The sequence below is a fragment of the Dermacentor silvarum genome, chromosome 5 (genome assembly GCF_013339745.2).
Source record: "Dermacentor silvarum isolate Dsil-2018 chromosome 5, BIME_Dsil_1.4, whole genome shotgun sequence".
NCBI lineage: Eukaryota > Metazoa > Arthropoda > Arachnida > Ixodida > Ixodidae > Dermacentor > Dermacentor silvarum.
The window spans coordinates 37,693,292-37,711,114 of record NC_051158.1 but is presented as its reverse complement, the minus strand read 5'-3'; the positions used below and the strand labels follow the sequence as shown (position 1 = coordinate 37,711,114).

General features: G+C 48.9%; 1 protein-coding gene across 1 annotated transcript in view; it reads left to right on the top strand.

Moving 5' to 3' along the window:
• LOC125945610 (uncharacterized) overlaps window positions 1-16,059 on the top strand; it is a 28,586-nt gene extending 12,527 nt beyond the window's left edge. Inside the window, exons 4-7 of the mRNA XM_049667714.1 lie at window positions 6,591-6,686; window positions 9,061-9,108; window positions 11,882-11,929; window positions 15,861-16,059. Of these exons, the coding sequence (XP_049523671.1) occupies window positions 6,591-6,686; window positions 9,061-9,108; window positions 11,882-11,929; window positions 15,861-15,929 (261 nt within the window). The 3' untranslated portion in view covers window positions 15,930-16,059. The remainder of the gene's footprint in view (window positions 1-6,590; window positions 6,687-9,060; window positions 9,109-11,881; window positions 11,930-15,860) is intronic.
• Window positions 16,060-17,823: the final 1,764 nt, after the last annotated feature.

The window sequence follows — 17,823 nt, the reverse complement described above, 5'->3', positions numbered from 1 at the left end:
GATTGATGCGTTTCCACTAGAAATAGTGACCAATCTTCGCGATAAAGAGTCATGCGTAGAGGATGACGATAATGTCAAGCGCTAATGTGAATTCAGCTTTGCCGGTAACTTCTCGTGGGGACTTGGTGGCTCAGCGAAAGAAAAAGAAGGAAACGTTAGCAGAACAAGGAGGAAAGAAGACCTTTCAGTTGATGACATTGACTGGAATGAATAATAATGGCATAAGAAATAATAATAAAATAATAATAATAATAATAATAATAATAATAATAATAATAATAAATATAATAATAATAATTAACATAAATATTAATAATAAAATAATAGTGAAATAATAGTGGAACAATAAATAGTGACCTATGCCTCCTTCCAAGCCGCAACTGCTTCAAGGCATTCCATGTGAAGTAGGACCACTAATGCCCAACGTTGCTCTGGAGCAACACCTCATTATGCAGCCATGAGTAAACATAATTTTTTTCTGACAGCATAATTCGCATATTTTGTCCGTCCTTTATGCATGCTAAAGTTCCTGTGATGCTCCTTATTGAAATAAAGTTTTGGGCATCAAAGGGTTAAATCGGGGCAATCTCGTAGCTTACAAAGGAAGAACTACGACGGTGTCCCAAACTCGGAGCTAGATGCGGACTTCACAGAAAGCGAAGTACGCTTCGCAATTCACAACCTCAACAGTAACTCTGCAGCAGGCCCCGATGTTATCACAAATTGGACTCTCCGAAATTTAGACGACACATCGGTCACGTCCTTAACGCAACAAATCAACGAAGCCTGGAAAACCGGCCATCTACCTGCAGAGTGGAAGCATGCCAGCACGGTCCTCATCCCAAAACCGTGCAAGCCGCTGGGGCTACCAAACCTGAGGCCGATCTCACTAACGTCATGCCTTGGAAAACTAGCCGAACACGTCATCCTGAACCGACTATCGGAATACGTAGAGGAAAAGGAGTACTTCCCCTACAATATGATCGGCTATAGGCCGGGTCTCTCAACGCAAGACGCTATGCTAAGAATCAAGAAAAGTCTGCTGGATCGCCCCACACGAGACACCAAGGCGCTACTAGGACTTGACGTGGAGCAAGCTTTTGACAACATCCAACATCAAGCCATTCTGAAAGCCATATCTGAACACAATCTGGGAACATGTTTCTATCGCTACGTCAAGGCGTTTCTGGAGGATCGAACGGCCACTCTCCGGATAGGCGATTACGGCTCGGAGATCTTTGAACTGGGCGATAAGGGAACACCGCAAGGCTCGGTACTTTCGCCATTCTTATTTAACTTGGCGATGACAAAGCTCTCTCGCGCACTGGGTGAAATTGCCGACGTGGAGCATACCATATACGCAGACGATGTGACCATCTGGAGCACTGGTGGCAGTGATGCGGAATTAGAATCTCGCATGCAAGAAGCCATCTCGGTTACTGAAGCCCATCTTACCCCAATGGGACTTCGCTGCTCTTCCAGAAAATCCGAGCTACTTATCTACCATCCCCCAAGACCAGGGCGCCCGTCCAACGACTGGCGAAGACACCACACTGCATGCATTGAGTTACACGACAGGGACGGAAATCGCATACATACGGTTGACAAAATACGAATTCTAGGACTAATCATCCAAAGTAACGGCTCCAACTGGGTGATGCTGGACAGCATCAAGATCAAGATTGCGAACGCGATCCGAATGTTTCGGCGCATCATGAATAGGCACAGGGGACTGAGCGAGGACGACGCCATTAGAATGGTCCACGCTTTTGTACTCTGTCACATCACATACGTGGCTGCGATGCTCAACTGGAAAAAAGAACACCGGAAAAGGCTCGAAGTACACATACGACGAGCTTTCAAGACAGCGTTGGGGCTCCCCGATAGTGCCTCCACTGATCTACTCTTACAGCTAGGAGTGCACAATACCCTTGCCGAAATCATCGAGGCTCAGCACACGGCACAGATCGCACGCCTATCAAGCACCAAAGCGGGCAGAGAGATTCTCGTCAAGCTCAGCCTGAACACCATAGCGGAAAGGGACAACGTCTTGCAGTTACCCAAAGTCATGCGAGAAGCAATTAAAGTGCTCCCCTTCCCAAGAAACGCACACCCGATCCACAATCAAGGAAGAAGACTCGCCCGCGCCAGAGCCCTCGCGGCAGACGCGACAAGGTTTCCCGATCAGACAGCTTTCGTGGATGCTGCGTACATACCGGAAAAGCACGCCTACTCGGTAGGAGTAATCGATGGACACGGGCGAACGCGCAACTCACTCACGCTTTACACTAAGAAGCCAGATGTAGCTGAACAAGCAGCGATAGCACTAGCTCTCAAGGATAGGATAGGAATAAACTTTATTTGTCCAGCGGAAAAGACTCGCGCTTCTCAACTGTATACAGCGACTCTAGAGCAGCCACTCCAGCTTTCGCCAAGGGCGGGATAGACAAGACGACGCTACGAATCACTCCATCGTGTGGTTCCCGGCACACATGGGCAGCTTAGGGGGCGGCCTGCGGAATCTCAACGAGATTGCACACGAGGCGGCGCGAGGACTCGTCGACCGCGTCCCACCGGTTTTCCCCGCTACCCCACATATCGAGTACAGGGATCAATTATTCACTTACAACGAGCTCACTAAGCACTTTTATCTGAGCAGACGAGAGTTCCCCCTCCCGTATAAGAAATTAACGCGCAGCCAATCAGTCACGCTACGCTTGCTCCAAACGAACTCATACCCCAACCCCTGGCGCATGAAGCACATCGACCCAGACTACGACGGACAACATGTGTGTGAACATTGCAGTGAACGTGTTGACTTGAACCATATGCTGTGTGGTTGTGCATCGAGTGACGATTACGCCAAGAACAAGGAACATTGGGACATGGTGCTAAAAAGTGCTTCACTACACGACCAACTTCGGGCTGTCCAGAAGGCCCGCGAGGCGATGGAGAGCTTCGGGCTCCCTGTGCCGACGTGGGAGGTGCCCTCTACACCTGGCGCCTAGCCGAGTGTCCTTCAGGACCCCTTCTTTGGGAAATAAAGTTTTACCACCACCACCACGGGCAAAAGTAAAGTCCTTTGCAGGAAACCACTTTTGTTACTCCGAAGGACCCTTTGCAGAAAGGAGTTGCACCGATGACACACGACAGCGCACTAACTTCTTTAGGTGGTTCCTCAGATGAACACGAAAAAAAAAAAAGCGTGGTTTGTTAAAGAAGTAAGAGAGAAAACATCTACAAAAAGCCACGCATGTAGATTACATTTAGTGACTGCAGAACTTAAAACATTTTTTCCCATTTTTTATGGCTTATAATGCGCATACTCGGAATTCAACATGGCGGCGCTAGCGACCTGGTGCGAGCGTTTGAGTATAGCTAGAGTAAATCTTCACTGTTCGACAAATCGCATTACCACTAAAAAATAATACATTTTCCAAGGTAAAAAAAAAATACTTACGAGGCACCGCCGTTATGTAACACGTTTTCGTCTATTGAGTTGTGCACGCTGTATGCGAGAGTACACCTTTCCGGTCGAAAAGCAGATGACCGATCTTCTTTCCCGCAAAGGAACTTTGCCGGCAAGGAGATAATCCTTTGTCGTGTGTCACTGCGCTTGAACGCCTTTCCGGTAGATGACCACTTACATAAAGGACTTTAGAGTGCCCGTGTGTCAGGGGTATAACGCGGTGTGGTGCAACCTGTCCTCTCCTTTGCTCTCTCTCTCTCTCTCGCTTGTGTGCGTGCGTGCGTGCGTGCGTGTGCGTGTGCGTGCGTGCGTATGTGTGCGTGCGTGCGTGCGTGCGTGTGCGTGTGCGTGCGTGCGTATGTGTGCGTGCGTGCGCGTGTGTGTGTGTGTGTGTGTGCGTGCGTGTGTGTGTGTGTGTGTGTGTGCGTGCGCGCGTGCGTGTGCGTGTGCGTGGGTGCGTGCGTGCGTGCGTGCGTGTGTGTGTGTGTGTGTGTGTGTGGTTGCGTGCGTGCGTGCGCGCGTGTGTGTGGGTGCGTGCGTGCGTGCGTGTGCGTGCGTGCGTGCGCGTGTGTGCGTGCGTGCGCGTGTGTGTGTGTGGGTGGGTGCGTGTGTGTGCGTGCGTGTGTGTGTGTGGGGGGGGTGCGTGCGCGCGTGTGTGTGTGTGCGTGCGTGCGTGCGTGCGTGCGTGCGCGTGTGTTCGTGCGTGCGTAGGTGTGCGTATGTGTTCGTGCGTGCGTAGGTGTGCGTATGTGTGCGTGCGCGTGCGTGCGCGTGTGTGTGTGTGCGCGTGCGCGCGTGCGTGTGTGTGTGCGTGCGTGCGTGCGCGTGTGTGCGTGCGTGCGTGCGCGTGTGTGTGTGCGTGCGTGTGCGTGCGTGTGCGTGCGTGCGTGCGTGCGTGCGCTTGTGTCTGTGCGTGCGTGCGTCCGCCTGTGTCTGTGCGTGCGTGTGTGCGCCTGTGTCTGCGCGTGCGTGCGCCTGTGTCTGTGCGTGTGTGTGTGTGCGTGCGCGCGCTCGTTCCGTACCTCCAGCCTATCGCCAACGCTTCTGCTATGACGTCATCTGCTATTCGGAAATGAATATGCCTTTTTCGTCTGGGTGACGTCTATATAGGCATAGTAGCGTGGAAACGAACGGCTGATCTCAAATATAACGACAAATCATGGGTAACACTTTCGCCTTTGCATGAGATGAGAGTAAGCGATGTATAATTTTACGGTAAGCATGTACGACGGTAAGCGACGACGGTAAGCATGTACCGCAAGGGTGCATTCGGATCGAAGCGGGTGGTCTGGCCATGGGCGCGGCCATGTTTTTACACGGGCCTAACATATCCCTTATCACGGTAACGTGTCACGCACCAGCTTAAATAGTCTAAGTCTGAGTTATAACAGCGAAGCTGTTTAATGCAGCCGTAAAACGTGCGCGTTTCACGAAAAGCCAGCCGCGCCGTAGCCATGGCCACCAGCGACGCCGCCTGCCACTGCGTTGGCAACCACCTCGCGGAGCGTCGCGCACTACGCTCGCGAGAGAGAAAGAGAAAATGAGATAGCGAGAGAGAGAAACAAATTGTAGCAGCACCAACGCGGCAAAGCGCAGAGGTGCAGCCGACGCCAACCGCGCTTCTGTTTCCCCGTATTAGCGCCGAACGCTCGCGGTGTCCGTGACTGCAACAGGCCCCTTCAGCGGCGGCTCGGCCGAGCTCCCACCAGCTGCGCGCTACTGCGCATGCGCCGTGACGTCATTCCGGCGTTTCGTCTGCTGCGCACCGCTCGTACACTGCGCATAGCTTTCGCCCCACTTCCCCTACGTGTGCTCGGACTGCAAGTGCTTCGCGAGGCGTTCCCCGATGCCACGGACCACGAGGAAATGCTTATACACATCGTATAACTTGGTCACTTAGTCACTTAGTCAGTCACTTGGCATTACTTCGTATAACTTAACATCACTTAGTATAGCCATGACCAGCCAGGAACCGATCAGCTCCGCTGTCCTTAGCCTTGCGCCACTAATGCAAGCTACCCCCGATTTTTTTGGCTTGTCCGTAAAACGTATTGTCCTATGTGGAATACCCAGCTACCAGTGACTCAAGCGTGAGAGACAGGGTTGGTGGCACCACCTGGTGGTGCAGTGCTTAACCGGGGAGGACAGAGCTATTATTGCATCGACGGAGTTTATACAAAGACTTTTATCCATATGTTAAAATAACCATTTCGAAAAAGAAAAGAAAGCAGTATTCTTTCAAAAGCATTACGAGAGTGGTGGTGACCACCTGGTGACGGCTGATAGGAGGTAATTAGCCGCTAATTAAAAAATGAATAAATAAACTTTACACGTTTGTTTGTATTTCAGCGGCCTCATCGTAAGCCGGAAATTGCAGCAAGCTCTCCGCGCAATAAACCATATTCACGTTTGGATCTTCAAAGAGGCGAATACACGCGGAGCTGCGGCACGACAAAATTCGACTATCACAGCAAGCGAAACTGAAACAGCGAGACTGCAGCACTCGTAGCCACGCCCCACGAAGCAACGTTCTGTTTACGTCAACCAGCGGAGGGGCAGCCAGCACGCTCCGACAGCGTGGAGCACGGAGCTAGAAGAAGAGTAAATGTACAAGTGAACGTTTCGCGCGTGAACATTCACAAAATAAGTAAGGGCACACACACACACACACACACACACACACACACACAAGAAAATTGGGGGCCACGCGAGTGCACTAGGCATACCAACTAAACATTCGCAAGCCTTTCATAAGGGATGAGGACGGTAACATATTAGAGGGAAAAGACACTTTGCTGTACGTGATGGAGGTAGTAGACTCAGACAGCTCCACCAAAACAGAAGGCGGAGTAAAAAAAAAGAAGTACCGTAGCAAGGAATTGCAACGAAAACCGGAAGAAAATGTACTTAGTCACATGGCAGCAGGAGGCGATGAAATCCCAGTATACAGCTAATCAGACAGTTGATCGTGCACGCGGTTGACTTTGTTTGTTCTCTTCCATCCATCCCCTTCCCCCTGCGCAGGGTAGCCAACCAAAATTGCTGTTATATATTAAGCTCCCTGCCTCTATACGCGTCCTTTCTCCCTAAACTGCTCTTTCTGTTTTCGCGCAAACTGCAGGCCTCAAGCAAAGTGTTCATTGAGCCGACTACAAAATGCATCGAGGCAAGCGTCCCTGTCAACGAGACAGTACTTGGGTGCACAAGCAATATTGCGGTAAGTTTTACCTCCTGCTTGTAAGTCGGGTCTCGCATTCTCAGAGGCCTGTTGGATTTATTTGATTTGATTGGTTTATTGTTTTCAGTTTGCCAGTACATGAGCTTGGTAAACCGAGGGAGAGCAGGCTAAAGGCGTTACAAACACCTGACGTTGGCCCACCTTCCCATAAAACAAAAAAAATGAGAAGAAAAAAAAGTCGTCATTGCCAATAATTATGCACCTTACAATAAAAGATAAAGGACACGGCAACAGTATGTGATTAAGAAAAGTCGCGGTTTCGCCAGAAAAGCGAAGTATCGATTGTGATAGCAAACTAGTGGGCAGCCATATGAAGTAAGAATAGTAGTTATATCGGCCGTATAAACTCGTAAACGCAGGCACACTAATTAATTAACAAGCATGGTGTCACGCGCGCACAAGCAAAAATGAACGCGTATCACCAGATCACCGCGGAAACTCGCTGTCAAAACGCTGTAGTGAGTAAGCGCGGCAGCAGCAGCGAGCGAATTGACCTTCGTCCCGCCACTCCCATCAATGCGAACTAAGCCGCGAAAAAATAGTGCGCGGAGCAAGGACTCTGCCCCCGCCCCAGATGGCTTTCAAGATACAGCCGCCTAGGCGTGAGGGCGTGGCGTAGTACGCGGCCTCCCTCCTCCCTATCCCCCTCCCTCCCCCCGGAGCCATGCGCCGCCTTGCTGCCGGGCGGGCGCACGCGGTCGCTCGGGCGGCGCAAAGTAAAACGCCCCTCCCCCCCCTCCCCCCCGTCCCTCCCTCCTAAGCGTTGCACGCAACTGGAAGACAGCGCGCATCCTGCCCGCTTTCCATGTGCGATATTGAGCCGCGATCGCCGACCCACCCTCGCACGCTTTCACTCGCACATAGTGCATACGGCGCTCGTCTACGATTTTATCGCCCGTGGACTTTATACGGAACCTCACGGCGACGGCGACGATGACGGCATTAATGCGCCTAGTGTGTCCATAGAATTGCTATCGCAAAGAAATGCATCCATAGACTACAATGTACATAGTGACAACAACGCAAAAAAAAATCATTGCAGAGCGTTCATAATTTACTGCACAAGTTATGTACACTTTTTTATAGCAAGTATCCGACACATTCTTCACTGATAATTCTGATATTTCTGGGTATGAATTTAATGTGTGTGGTATTAGGTATGTTATGGACAGAGGTATTAGGTATGTATAAGTTTGAATAGCGGAGACATACAGCGTGCGGATACCGTTTTTTGATCGACTTGTAACGGCAATTCCGGAGCCGTGCTCGAGCACCAGCGCCAGTTGTGACGTTTTGCGGTTCGCTGACGAACCGTGAACACGCTCTGGAAACTTCTGAATGCCGCACAGCTCGTCTTTTTGATGATGACGTACGAGGATACCTTACGTGATCAAAGAGAGAGAGAGAGAAAGGCTCAATTAACACTGGAAAGGATTCCCTGGCGGAACACTTAAGTATGCATGCTACCCGAGATGAATGGGAGGATTAACGAAGTGGTACACGACAGACACATAACACGTCACATGCAGAATTATTGTTTCTCTTTTAGGTCATTGTCTCGCGTAAATTGAAAAAAGCACCGCCAAAGCACGGGACCCGCAGACTGCGCTAGTCGAAGGTGCACATAGGTGTTCCAGATAAAATTGCGCCTCTCTGAGGCAGATTTAGTGTTGACGTTAGCACCGTCCTTTGGAGTCCAAGGGAGTTTAAGTTTGCTATGTCCTGTCGTAAATTGCACAGAGCGCACAGTAGCGATCATACAGGTTGTTTCACTTAACTTGGGCCAAAGTTTAGAAATATTCAAATGCTACGTAGCTGGACAGAACCAAGGTAATGCGGTTTGCCGTCGCTTGGAGATACTCAGATTATTCTTTGCATTCCGCCAAATTGTATATAGTCTTAATTAATCAACTTCTCAATTAATATGGTTGGAGGAAAAGCGCCAGTGAGAAAATTGTACAGCAATGCGAGAAACTCCCGATACTGCTTTCTGTAGCTCAATACGTGCTGCATAAAGGTGTTTTTCTAAGCGTGAAAGATGCCCGCAAATACACGCAAAGTGCGTCGAACGGCCAATCGCGCGGCAATTTTGCGTCTATTCGCGGGCTTCTTTGTTGATGCCTACAGTTAACTTAATATTTTGACATTGTGTCCCCGTATAACATACCTATACGGAGAGCATCCGCAGGGACCCCACTTCGAAGTAAATTCCGCTCGAGTTTTTCTCTAAACACTTTAGTGGTGCACAGCAACTGACGTCAATCACGTCATTTTCGACTGCGCTATGTCGCTCAACGATTTACGTTCTGATTTTTTCCCCGTTGTTCGCTCTGTTATTTCTTTGAATTTCTAGATGACTATCGCGGCGCACTGCATTAGGGCGGAAATGTTCAACATGGTGGTAAGCATCATTTTTGAAACTCGTATTAATTACGGCTTCCACACTTTTTTGTGTGTGTGTGTGCGTGTTCGTGCGCGTGTGATGTGTGTGCGTGTTATTCTTTCCTTTGTATTACGGTGATAGTGGTAACGCAGAGATGCCTAAATTGAAGTCTCTCCACGAAGGCCGCTTCGAGCATGTGGCATAAAACCTGAAGCGGAAAGCGCTATGACGGCATAGCATATATATTAAAGAAGGTCATCTAGATCTCTGATGGAACCTTCTGAGCCGTTCACCGTATAGACGCACAGATGAAGCGTGGAATACCTAGTGGCCGTGTTAACCCTTTTATGGGTGGTTGCCCAGCACCAGAATGCAGGCCAAGGACTGAGGAGAGAAGAAGATCAGAGGGAAAGACATGAAAGTTATCCAGTGCAAACACCAGCCGACTAGCCAGTGCCTAGGAAAGGATGCAGAGGGAATCAAAATAGAGAGAAGTTTCGGGATGAGAAAGGCAGATCGGTTCACCGGAGGTACATTCTATTCCAAAAGCCAGTTACTCATCACTGAGGAAAAGGGAATAGGGAAAGAAAGTGCAAGACGTGTTACAAAGGGAATTAAGGATAGCATAAGGTCTGGTACGATGAACAGGAGCACCACGCAACCAAAACTCGAAACAGGGGTGATTTCCTTTCTCACAGTAGAAAACCGCTAAAGGGATCGACCCTAACTAGTGCAAATATTCGCGCTAAATCTTTCCGCAGACATTTGGGGCCACGTGAGATGGGAGGAACACCTTCGCTCATTGTGGTTTCCTCCCCCTTCAGTGTGAACGGTGAGCTGTTACGGTACATGCTAAGGTTGTGAATTCATTGTAGCAAAAAGGCTGTTTGAAGTGTTCTATGGCTACGTCAATTCAATATATCAGGGATTGACGTAAGTAAATCCGACAGCGTAGTCGTATAAGAGTATTGGCTAGTTACCATTAGTAAAGTGTAACAGTGTATAGTATAAGTTATCAGGCTATTTTATTATTTAGTACTAAGTTGTCTCAGAAAGAAATCAAGAATACCATCATGTGGTCTGAAGCAATTTGCGCCATCACGCGTTTCTGTGCCATACAGTCAAGCGCCTCTACAAAGAACGTCTGTAGAACGAAATGACCGGTATAACGAAGGAGTATGCTTCTCCCGGTTCTATCGTGAACTATGCGGTGCGCGACCTTTATAACGAAATGACCTGTATAACGAATCATTTCGGAGGCCCCAAGCACTTCGCGATAAAGCCGTTAGGCTGTATACTTATTACACAGTGCTTGCATACACTAATCAAACGACGTCTTCAGTTGCCTCCGCGGCAGCTTTCGTCATCTCAGATTTGTCTATACGACGAAACGTCTAGCTTGACCAAAGGACAAGGCGGACGGCTGCAGAGGTTACAGCCAATCGCGATTATTTCGTAACTTGTCGCACGAAGCGCCTCAGTCGTGGACTGTGTTTTGTGACACCAAAAAAAAAAAAAAAAAAAAAAACAAGAAAACAAAAGAACTAGCTCAACCTCCTTGAACGGGAATAATCCGAGATACGCTTAGCGTTATATTCGGCTTCGACTTGCTCCTACTGCTACTGCGGCTGTTTTGTGCACGTGTTCTGAGTGTATACTTTCGTTGAATGCGGCAGGTTTTTGTTCTCAGCCGGCGTTACATTACTTCGGCATTACATGTACTCAGTGGCTCGAATTCACTTCAACGCGGTTAATTAAAAAGCAGCACATACCCTGAGGTCCGTGGGCCACATATCGCGGGCGACATACCCAGTGGACATGGTGACACATCGGCCTACACGTTTAAACTGCCCTATCACCGGCCATTGGCCCACGAAAACAGCCACAGACCGGCCAAATACCTTGTTACGGTAAACTTGGCTGAACTCGTCAAAAATGCTACCCATTAAAACCGCACTGCAGGTCCTGTACTGTGCTTAGACCAGGATATAGTTTGCTTGCTCACGAAATCGCCGTATTTTACAAGTCCCCCTCGCGAAATTGGCACCGCAGAACGATGCGTTCCTGGACCCAGTGGTATTAACTGAAACGAGCTCGCCGACCCAGAGGGAAAGTTGGTCCACCACAATTCTACTTCCATTTTAATCCCATTGGGCAGGACACTTGCAACTGCCTTGATGCAGGACACCGTACGTTTCCCTAAGGCAAGTTACTTCTCTCAGTTACCGTCATCCGAGCTTCGACTCAGGACGACTCCGAACGGCCAAAGAAATCCCGCAAACGTTTTGCGTAGACTAAGAGTTGACGTGCCTTTTTGGCCGTGCGGGCGGCTCAGACTCTGAGACCTGCATGGTGCCGGAGACTGCGCACCACGTGTTCTCATGCGTGCATGAACTCTGTTCCTGCGAGAAAAAATAATCGATAGACCGGAATGTTTGGCAATTAGCCATTGACAGCCGGCCACTATCTGAAGGTATACTTTTGAGTAAATGGCCAAGGTGCTCGTCATGTCAGTCTACCGTCGCCGTCGTGTGATTTTCTTTCTTTTCTTTGAGAACGCGAACTTGATATGCGACTGTATTAAATGCTTCCGGTTTTATTTCGTTAATGCACATTAACGTTTTTCTTCTTCTTACCGTCAATTTCCCTTCTCCTTCTGTTTGTCTACTGCCAACACAGAGTAGCCGGCTAGAACAAAATAGTTCAGGCTGACCACTCAAGTTTTCAATAATAATCATAATCTCCATGTGTGTCTTTTTTTTCTTTTTCTTTGTGTTCTTTTAAATTACAGCCTTTAAAGTGGAAGCACGCAGTGCTGGTGTTCCTCGATTATCTTGTGGTGAGTGCCCACCCTATCCCGTTGTTAGGCTGATTCAGATCCCTTTGATTGCTGTTTGACAAGCGCAAGGAAAAACTCGCGGTTTCGAAGATTGCGGAGACCATTTTCAATTCCATATGTAGGTCGTACGTTTTGTAACAGCGCAAAAGCAACACGGACAAAAGGAGACACGGTGCTTCTTTTGTCGATGCTGCTTTAGCTCTTTTACAGAACGTACGATAAATCCTAACCACCTCGCCTACGTTGCTATGTTGCTCGATATACCCTACAGATTCTACAACGAACTTCCGAGGGAACTGTCGCGCAAGAATCCTTACAGCTTTCTTCAGTGGAACTTCGACCAGCATTGTAATTAATAATGATCACACAGATGAGTGCGGATTCTAATCGGATCGCCAGGAGAGGCCTTCGTCGGGCTTTGAATACAAAAGATGGTAATTATGTCATGACGTTTGCTTGTCACGATGTTCAGTATTACGCTAGGCGCGTATTCTCGAATTAGTGCATCATTTCAGCACAGTAAGAAAGTGTACCACAATATCGCTAAAGGCACAAGCAAGAAGAGTGACGCCGGAATCTATTGAAGCTGTGTTCAAACATATGGTACAAAACTTTTCTTGCCGTGAGCGGTTCACTTCTGAGGCTGGATGTGGAGTCACAAACAACCGGCGTCCTTTGAAAGCGTTAAATTAGAAAGGAGTAATGGTACCAGCGCTCACGTTCCCAAACGCAAAAGATAATACCCATAGAGATACATGGGGATCCATAGAATTTCATGGGGAAATCTTATAGTAGGGGTGGGCCAAATGAAACGTAGGGGCGGGCCAACTTGAAATTTGGGCTTTTGCCAACTTAAGTTTGGGGGTGGAGCAACTTAAATTTGGAAGTGGGCGAAGTGAAATTTGTGGGTACGCTTACCTAGACAACTCCAGTGGAGTGTCTGCATTCTTTTTAAGCGAATAGCTTTCTTTGGCACTTTCGGTCGCTTTCGCGGTAGGTCGGTGGTTGTACGACGGTGGTCGGACTTGGGAGGGGGAAGGCGAGGAAATGTGCCAAGGGAAAGGGCGAGGCCTCTCGGGCAACAAGAGCGTGGGGGGAGGAGGTGGAGACGGTTAGAGTTACTGCGTGTTAGTTCGCTCGCGCGTTCGTAGCGGGAACGCGAGTGAAAATGCGCGTGCTCTCGAGTAAGCTAGTGGCGGGGACGAAGGAGGTAGGAGGAGGATGGAAGCAATCGATGGGCTGGCCACCAGAGGGCGACCGCCCTCTGGTGGCCAGCCCATCGTGGACGATGCCGCCGACGAGAATCCATAGAGTATTCTCGCCGAGGAAAAAATGCACCGGAGGCGCAGGCGAGCGTTACATCGAACGTTGACCTGATTAACTCAAGCAGGCTAGGTGACTATTTCTCATTTCCATCATCAAAATAATAAAATAATAATGAAGTAATGTTTAAACAAATTCACCGACGATTACGATACTCCCTAATGCGAAATTTTAGCCCAGCTCTATACGTGTTTTCATTTCGCAATATACGTATTGGCTGGCGCGGACAATGTCTCGTGCGGCACGTTCCAAACGGAGCGAAGTGTGGCTCGACTGCCTCACTAATCGGGAGATCGCGAGAGGCAGCGCGTGGCTGACGCGTGGGCGCGATTTGCAGCAGCCGCCGCAGACAGACCTCTAGTCATGCAGCGCTTTGGTGCAGCGAACGGAGCGGAGGCGGGCGAGTGCATCGAGGCACCCTAACGACTTGCGCTCCTCTGGCGTCATTTCGTAGCCATCGTCAACATAATCTGTCTTGCACGGCACTACGCTTTCGCCATACATTCCTCCTTCGCTTTCTTCTTCGCTTTCGCGAAGACACTATTTGCTGGACATAAAAATGCACTAAGCACAGCCCACCTGCGCTAATTGGCCTATACATATTGTCTCGCCTAATGGGCTAGAAAGTTGAAGGCCATACGAAAGTTGTAAAAATTCGGTGCAAGCTTTGATTGTAAATAAAAGCAGAATGAAAAAAAGAAAAAAATGTGGTTGATCCCTCTTATATAGGAATCGGTATAGAACACGAAAGTGAAACGTGTCTTCACAGAAGTAGTGTAATGTTTATTGCACATTGATATATAATGTCTATTGGTGTTTTGTGGCTAAAGCGCCCATAGGCGTTGATGCACCCACGCTGACGCCTGGTGGCACGTCTCCTCCATCACGACTACCAACGTCGATGACCATGAGCAACCGTCGTGCATATGGAAGCTGCACTACGCTGCACACGCTAGCACAACGCGAAAGACGAAGCACGTAACTGACACACTAATACAACGCGCCTGACAAAGCACGTAACTGAATCGTCACCGAGTCAAATCAGCGCGTACAGCGCGTCGTAATTGCAGCCTCCGCGATCAACTTCAGAAACATTTTCAGAGCTAATTGCGGAGGCCACGCTCCGCTGTGCTGAGTACGGTGAACGCCACCTAGGTGGCGTTGGTAGTGCTTCTTGATGCCAGCGTCCCTTCGAATGCTGGCATCGAGGCGTCGTAGTGCTGAGACCACCGAAGCGTTCACTGTCGGTGCGCGTTAGTGTCATAATGCAGTACTTCTCTTTTCTGCTCGTAGGCGGCGGCACCGCCCCGAGCAAGAGCGCGGGTACACGGAGGAGTGTTAGATATATAAGGCGCGTCTGTGTAACTCTCTGCAAATGCGTTTGTGGCGCAATGGGTTAAACGCTCGGCGATCTATCGTCGCGGACCCAGAGGTCGTGGGTTTGATTTCCAAATTTTGCATGTTTGTGGAACTTTTTCTTCTGGTTTCTTTCTTTGTATTATGTTCTATGATGTATTTCCGTGACGGAAATACGTCAGTGAAATCTTGGTGGACCCCGGAATTAAAAAAAATGTGGGCAGTTCGCACTAGTGGTGCAAGGCTGGGTCATAACGGAGCTAGTTTCTGCCCCAAAACTCGGGATCCTCGGCCTCGGCGCGATGGGCAGGATCGGCTCTCCTTATTCGAACGTAGTGCCGTTGTGCCACGCGCCGAAATTCCTTCTAGTCGGCTTCTTCCTCGGGAGTCTTGCCTTTCTCCGGTCGCCCCATTGTATCTGCGCGCGTGTGTTCACTAGACGAGAGCGGCAACAAGCCTGTCGGCGCGCCGCCTGCTCAGAGCTTTCCAGCATATCAGTGACGTCACGGCTAAGCGAGCACTTGCACTCTTCTCCTCGGATGGGGAGAGGGAAGGCAAAGCGCACGCATGCCGCGGCGAGACTCCGCCCTACGCACGCGTGTGATGCGAGGAGGTTGCGTGGCTCGGCGACGCACAGCTGGGCCGCGTTTTCTGTCGGCACGAAACGGACCTACGAAAAGCTTAACAGCTTAACAGCTGTAGGACTCTCAATAGGTGGAAAGAATTTCGTTCAGCAAAACTCATTGCAAGGTTCAGCTCTTCCGAAAATGAAAAAAGGCCGACGTGGAACGAATGTCTGAGCGTAGCTTTGAAGAGCCGAAAACAGTTCTTTTCAATAATGCGCGCCATGATAATAACGCCATTGCACCATGACACCACGACACCTGTGGCATAGCGCAAAATATCCGCTATTACACGAGTTCTGCATCCGCTGCTGTGACCCCTTCACTATAGTGTTATGACTATAGTGAAGGGCACCCTCACTATAGTAAGTTCCGTTGGAGAATGCTGCTCTCGCAGTAAACAAGTTCATAGCCGAAGGAATCACTGGAATGTGCTGTCTTATTACTACTTTTTTTTTTACTGTGTTCTTTTTCCTACCTACGATTTTCAGATGGCCAGCCTTATCAATGGCTGAATTTCGCACATTTTACATCTAATATAGAAGAAGTTGCTAAAACTGTGATCTCTTATGTTCAATACAACAACAGCACTAATGAGGTGAGCATTGCGTCGTTCTTTATATTTGCAGATGTGTATGGCGGAGGAATTGCAACAGCCACTAGCGCTCTTGCGAAGTGCTGTTGAAAGCACTAGGTGAGCCGAGAGCGAAGAGATCCCTCGCAAACCGTACGCCGTGTCAAGGAATGCAGTGAACTCGAGATTGGACGCATATTGGAGATTGTGACTGGAAGTGGCCACCGCCGATCTTACAGCGATTCCCTAATAAATCCTCGAGTGATTATCATGGCTCGTGCGCGTTAACTATTGACATGGTGCGTGTATTCGTTGGTCGGAGTGGCTTTTACGTTCCCGAGCCACTGCGGCTTGCCAAGAGGATACTGATTGATTGATTGATTGATTGATTGATTGATATACTCGTTGAATAACCGACTGGTCTACTTACTGAGATGGCTCATTCAGTTCGTGATTGATTGGCAGCCTGACTGATTGCTGGAATCGTTGATTGTGAATTGATCGATCGACTGATTTATTAATATTTAAGATAGAATTCTATCAACTTCAGTCGTTAGTTATTACAACAACATCTAGTGAGCAAGAACGCAGAAGACATCAACATGCAACAAAATTTTACGTCGCCCAATGTCTACACTCCGCTTTATATTTACGAGGCACGGCTGCGGAGGTTACGAAAGTAGTGCGTTCATACAAGTCTCACTATACGCGCTGGTTCTCAGTGCGGTTGTTGTTAATCGGCGATGCTTCCGACAGAATAACTACTTGTAGAAAAACTGCAGGTTGTGGACGCAAGGTTACATCAACTCACCTAATATATTATTCCAACTTGTGCTTCAACTATACGACGTGCTATGCTTTGGTCGCGAGCGCAAGATATGTGTGATGTGGGCGCTGGTCACGCAAACGTGTCACTCCGCCCGTTCTGTGGTAAGTGGCTTCCAATTTGCGACGCCTTCCATGCATTAATTACGTCCTGTATTGCGGCATTAAAGTAGGAGATGTAGGCGGCGTTCGTACCATGCGACTCAAAAAGTTAGTGCGGCAAAGTTGACAGCAAAGCTACTGTCGGAAACAGTCGCTTTGGCTCGGAAAGCACCCGCTTTTGTGAAGTAACTTACTGAGCGATTGTTTTTCCGACTCTATACATGACTGAATTTTCAAAAGCTGCTGGACCGATGAGCGGATCAGGATCAGGACGTCGGCATACGTTGGCTCATATTTTACGTGGTGATTGCAGAGCGAATAGACGTGAACATGCCGAGTAAGGAGAGACTTTAGTAGGAAGTGCGGCTGGTCAGGCAGTTAGCTCTCGCATGGCTAGCTAGGCGCCTTAATACAAAGCAACATTGTTGCCGGTGCAACAGCGGCATCACCGTCAGACTAGAAAACACCCCTTGATCACGTGCCTCGGATGTTTGGTCCCTTCTTATTTATGTTTTGATGGGTACGCTTCAAGGTTGTCCCGTAACGCTACCTTCTAGTTGTTCTTATTTTTTTTTTCTTTCCTACATGCGTGAACCGCAGCAATGGCGAGAAAACGCGGCGTCACGGCGCTCATATCAGTCGTCGTGAGGGGCTCCTTGGTGGCCAGTCGCGATCGGTCGCATGACCTCTGGTAATATAAACGCAAGTGTTTAGTGCCCCTTTAATGTTGCATCGAGTCACATGACTCACAATTACATCCTTCTTTCAGATACGTTGCACTATTTCTGTTCACGAATGGGAGCTGTAAGAGAAATCCCTCTGACTTTCGTAGTGTCGACTGGTATATGTACGAAACGTAGCGTCCGTTGCGGGCTTTATGTTTTATGCGGCAATATAATATAAATGATAGCTGTTAAGCATTCTGCCCCAGCGCTTTTTTCTTCGTCATTTGTGTTTTCGAGTTACTTTTTGCTGTTCACTTCGAGGAAGAACGTGAAGGAAAAACGGTCCGATGGACTAATTTCCAGAAAAAGAAGCGCAATTTCGGCATCAATTGAAAACAAAGGACAGCATCGTACCCCGCCAGCACT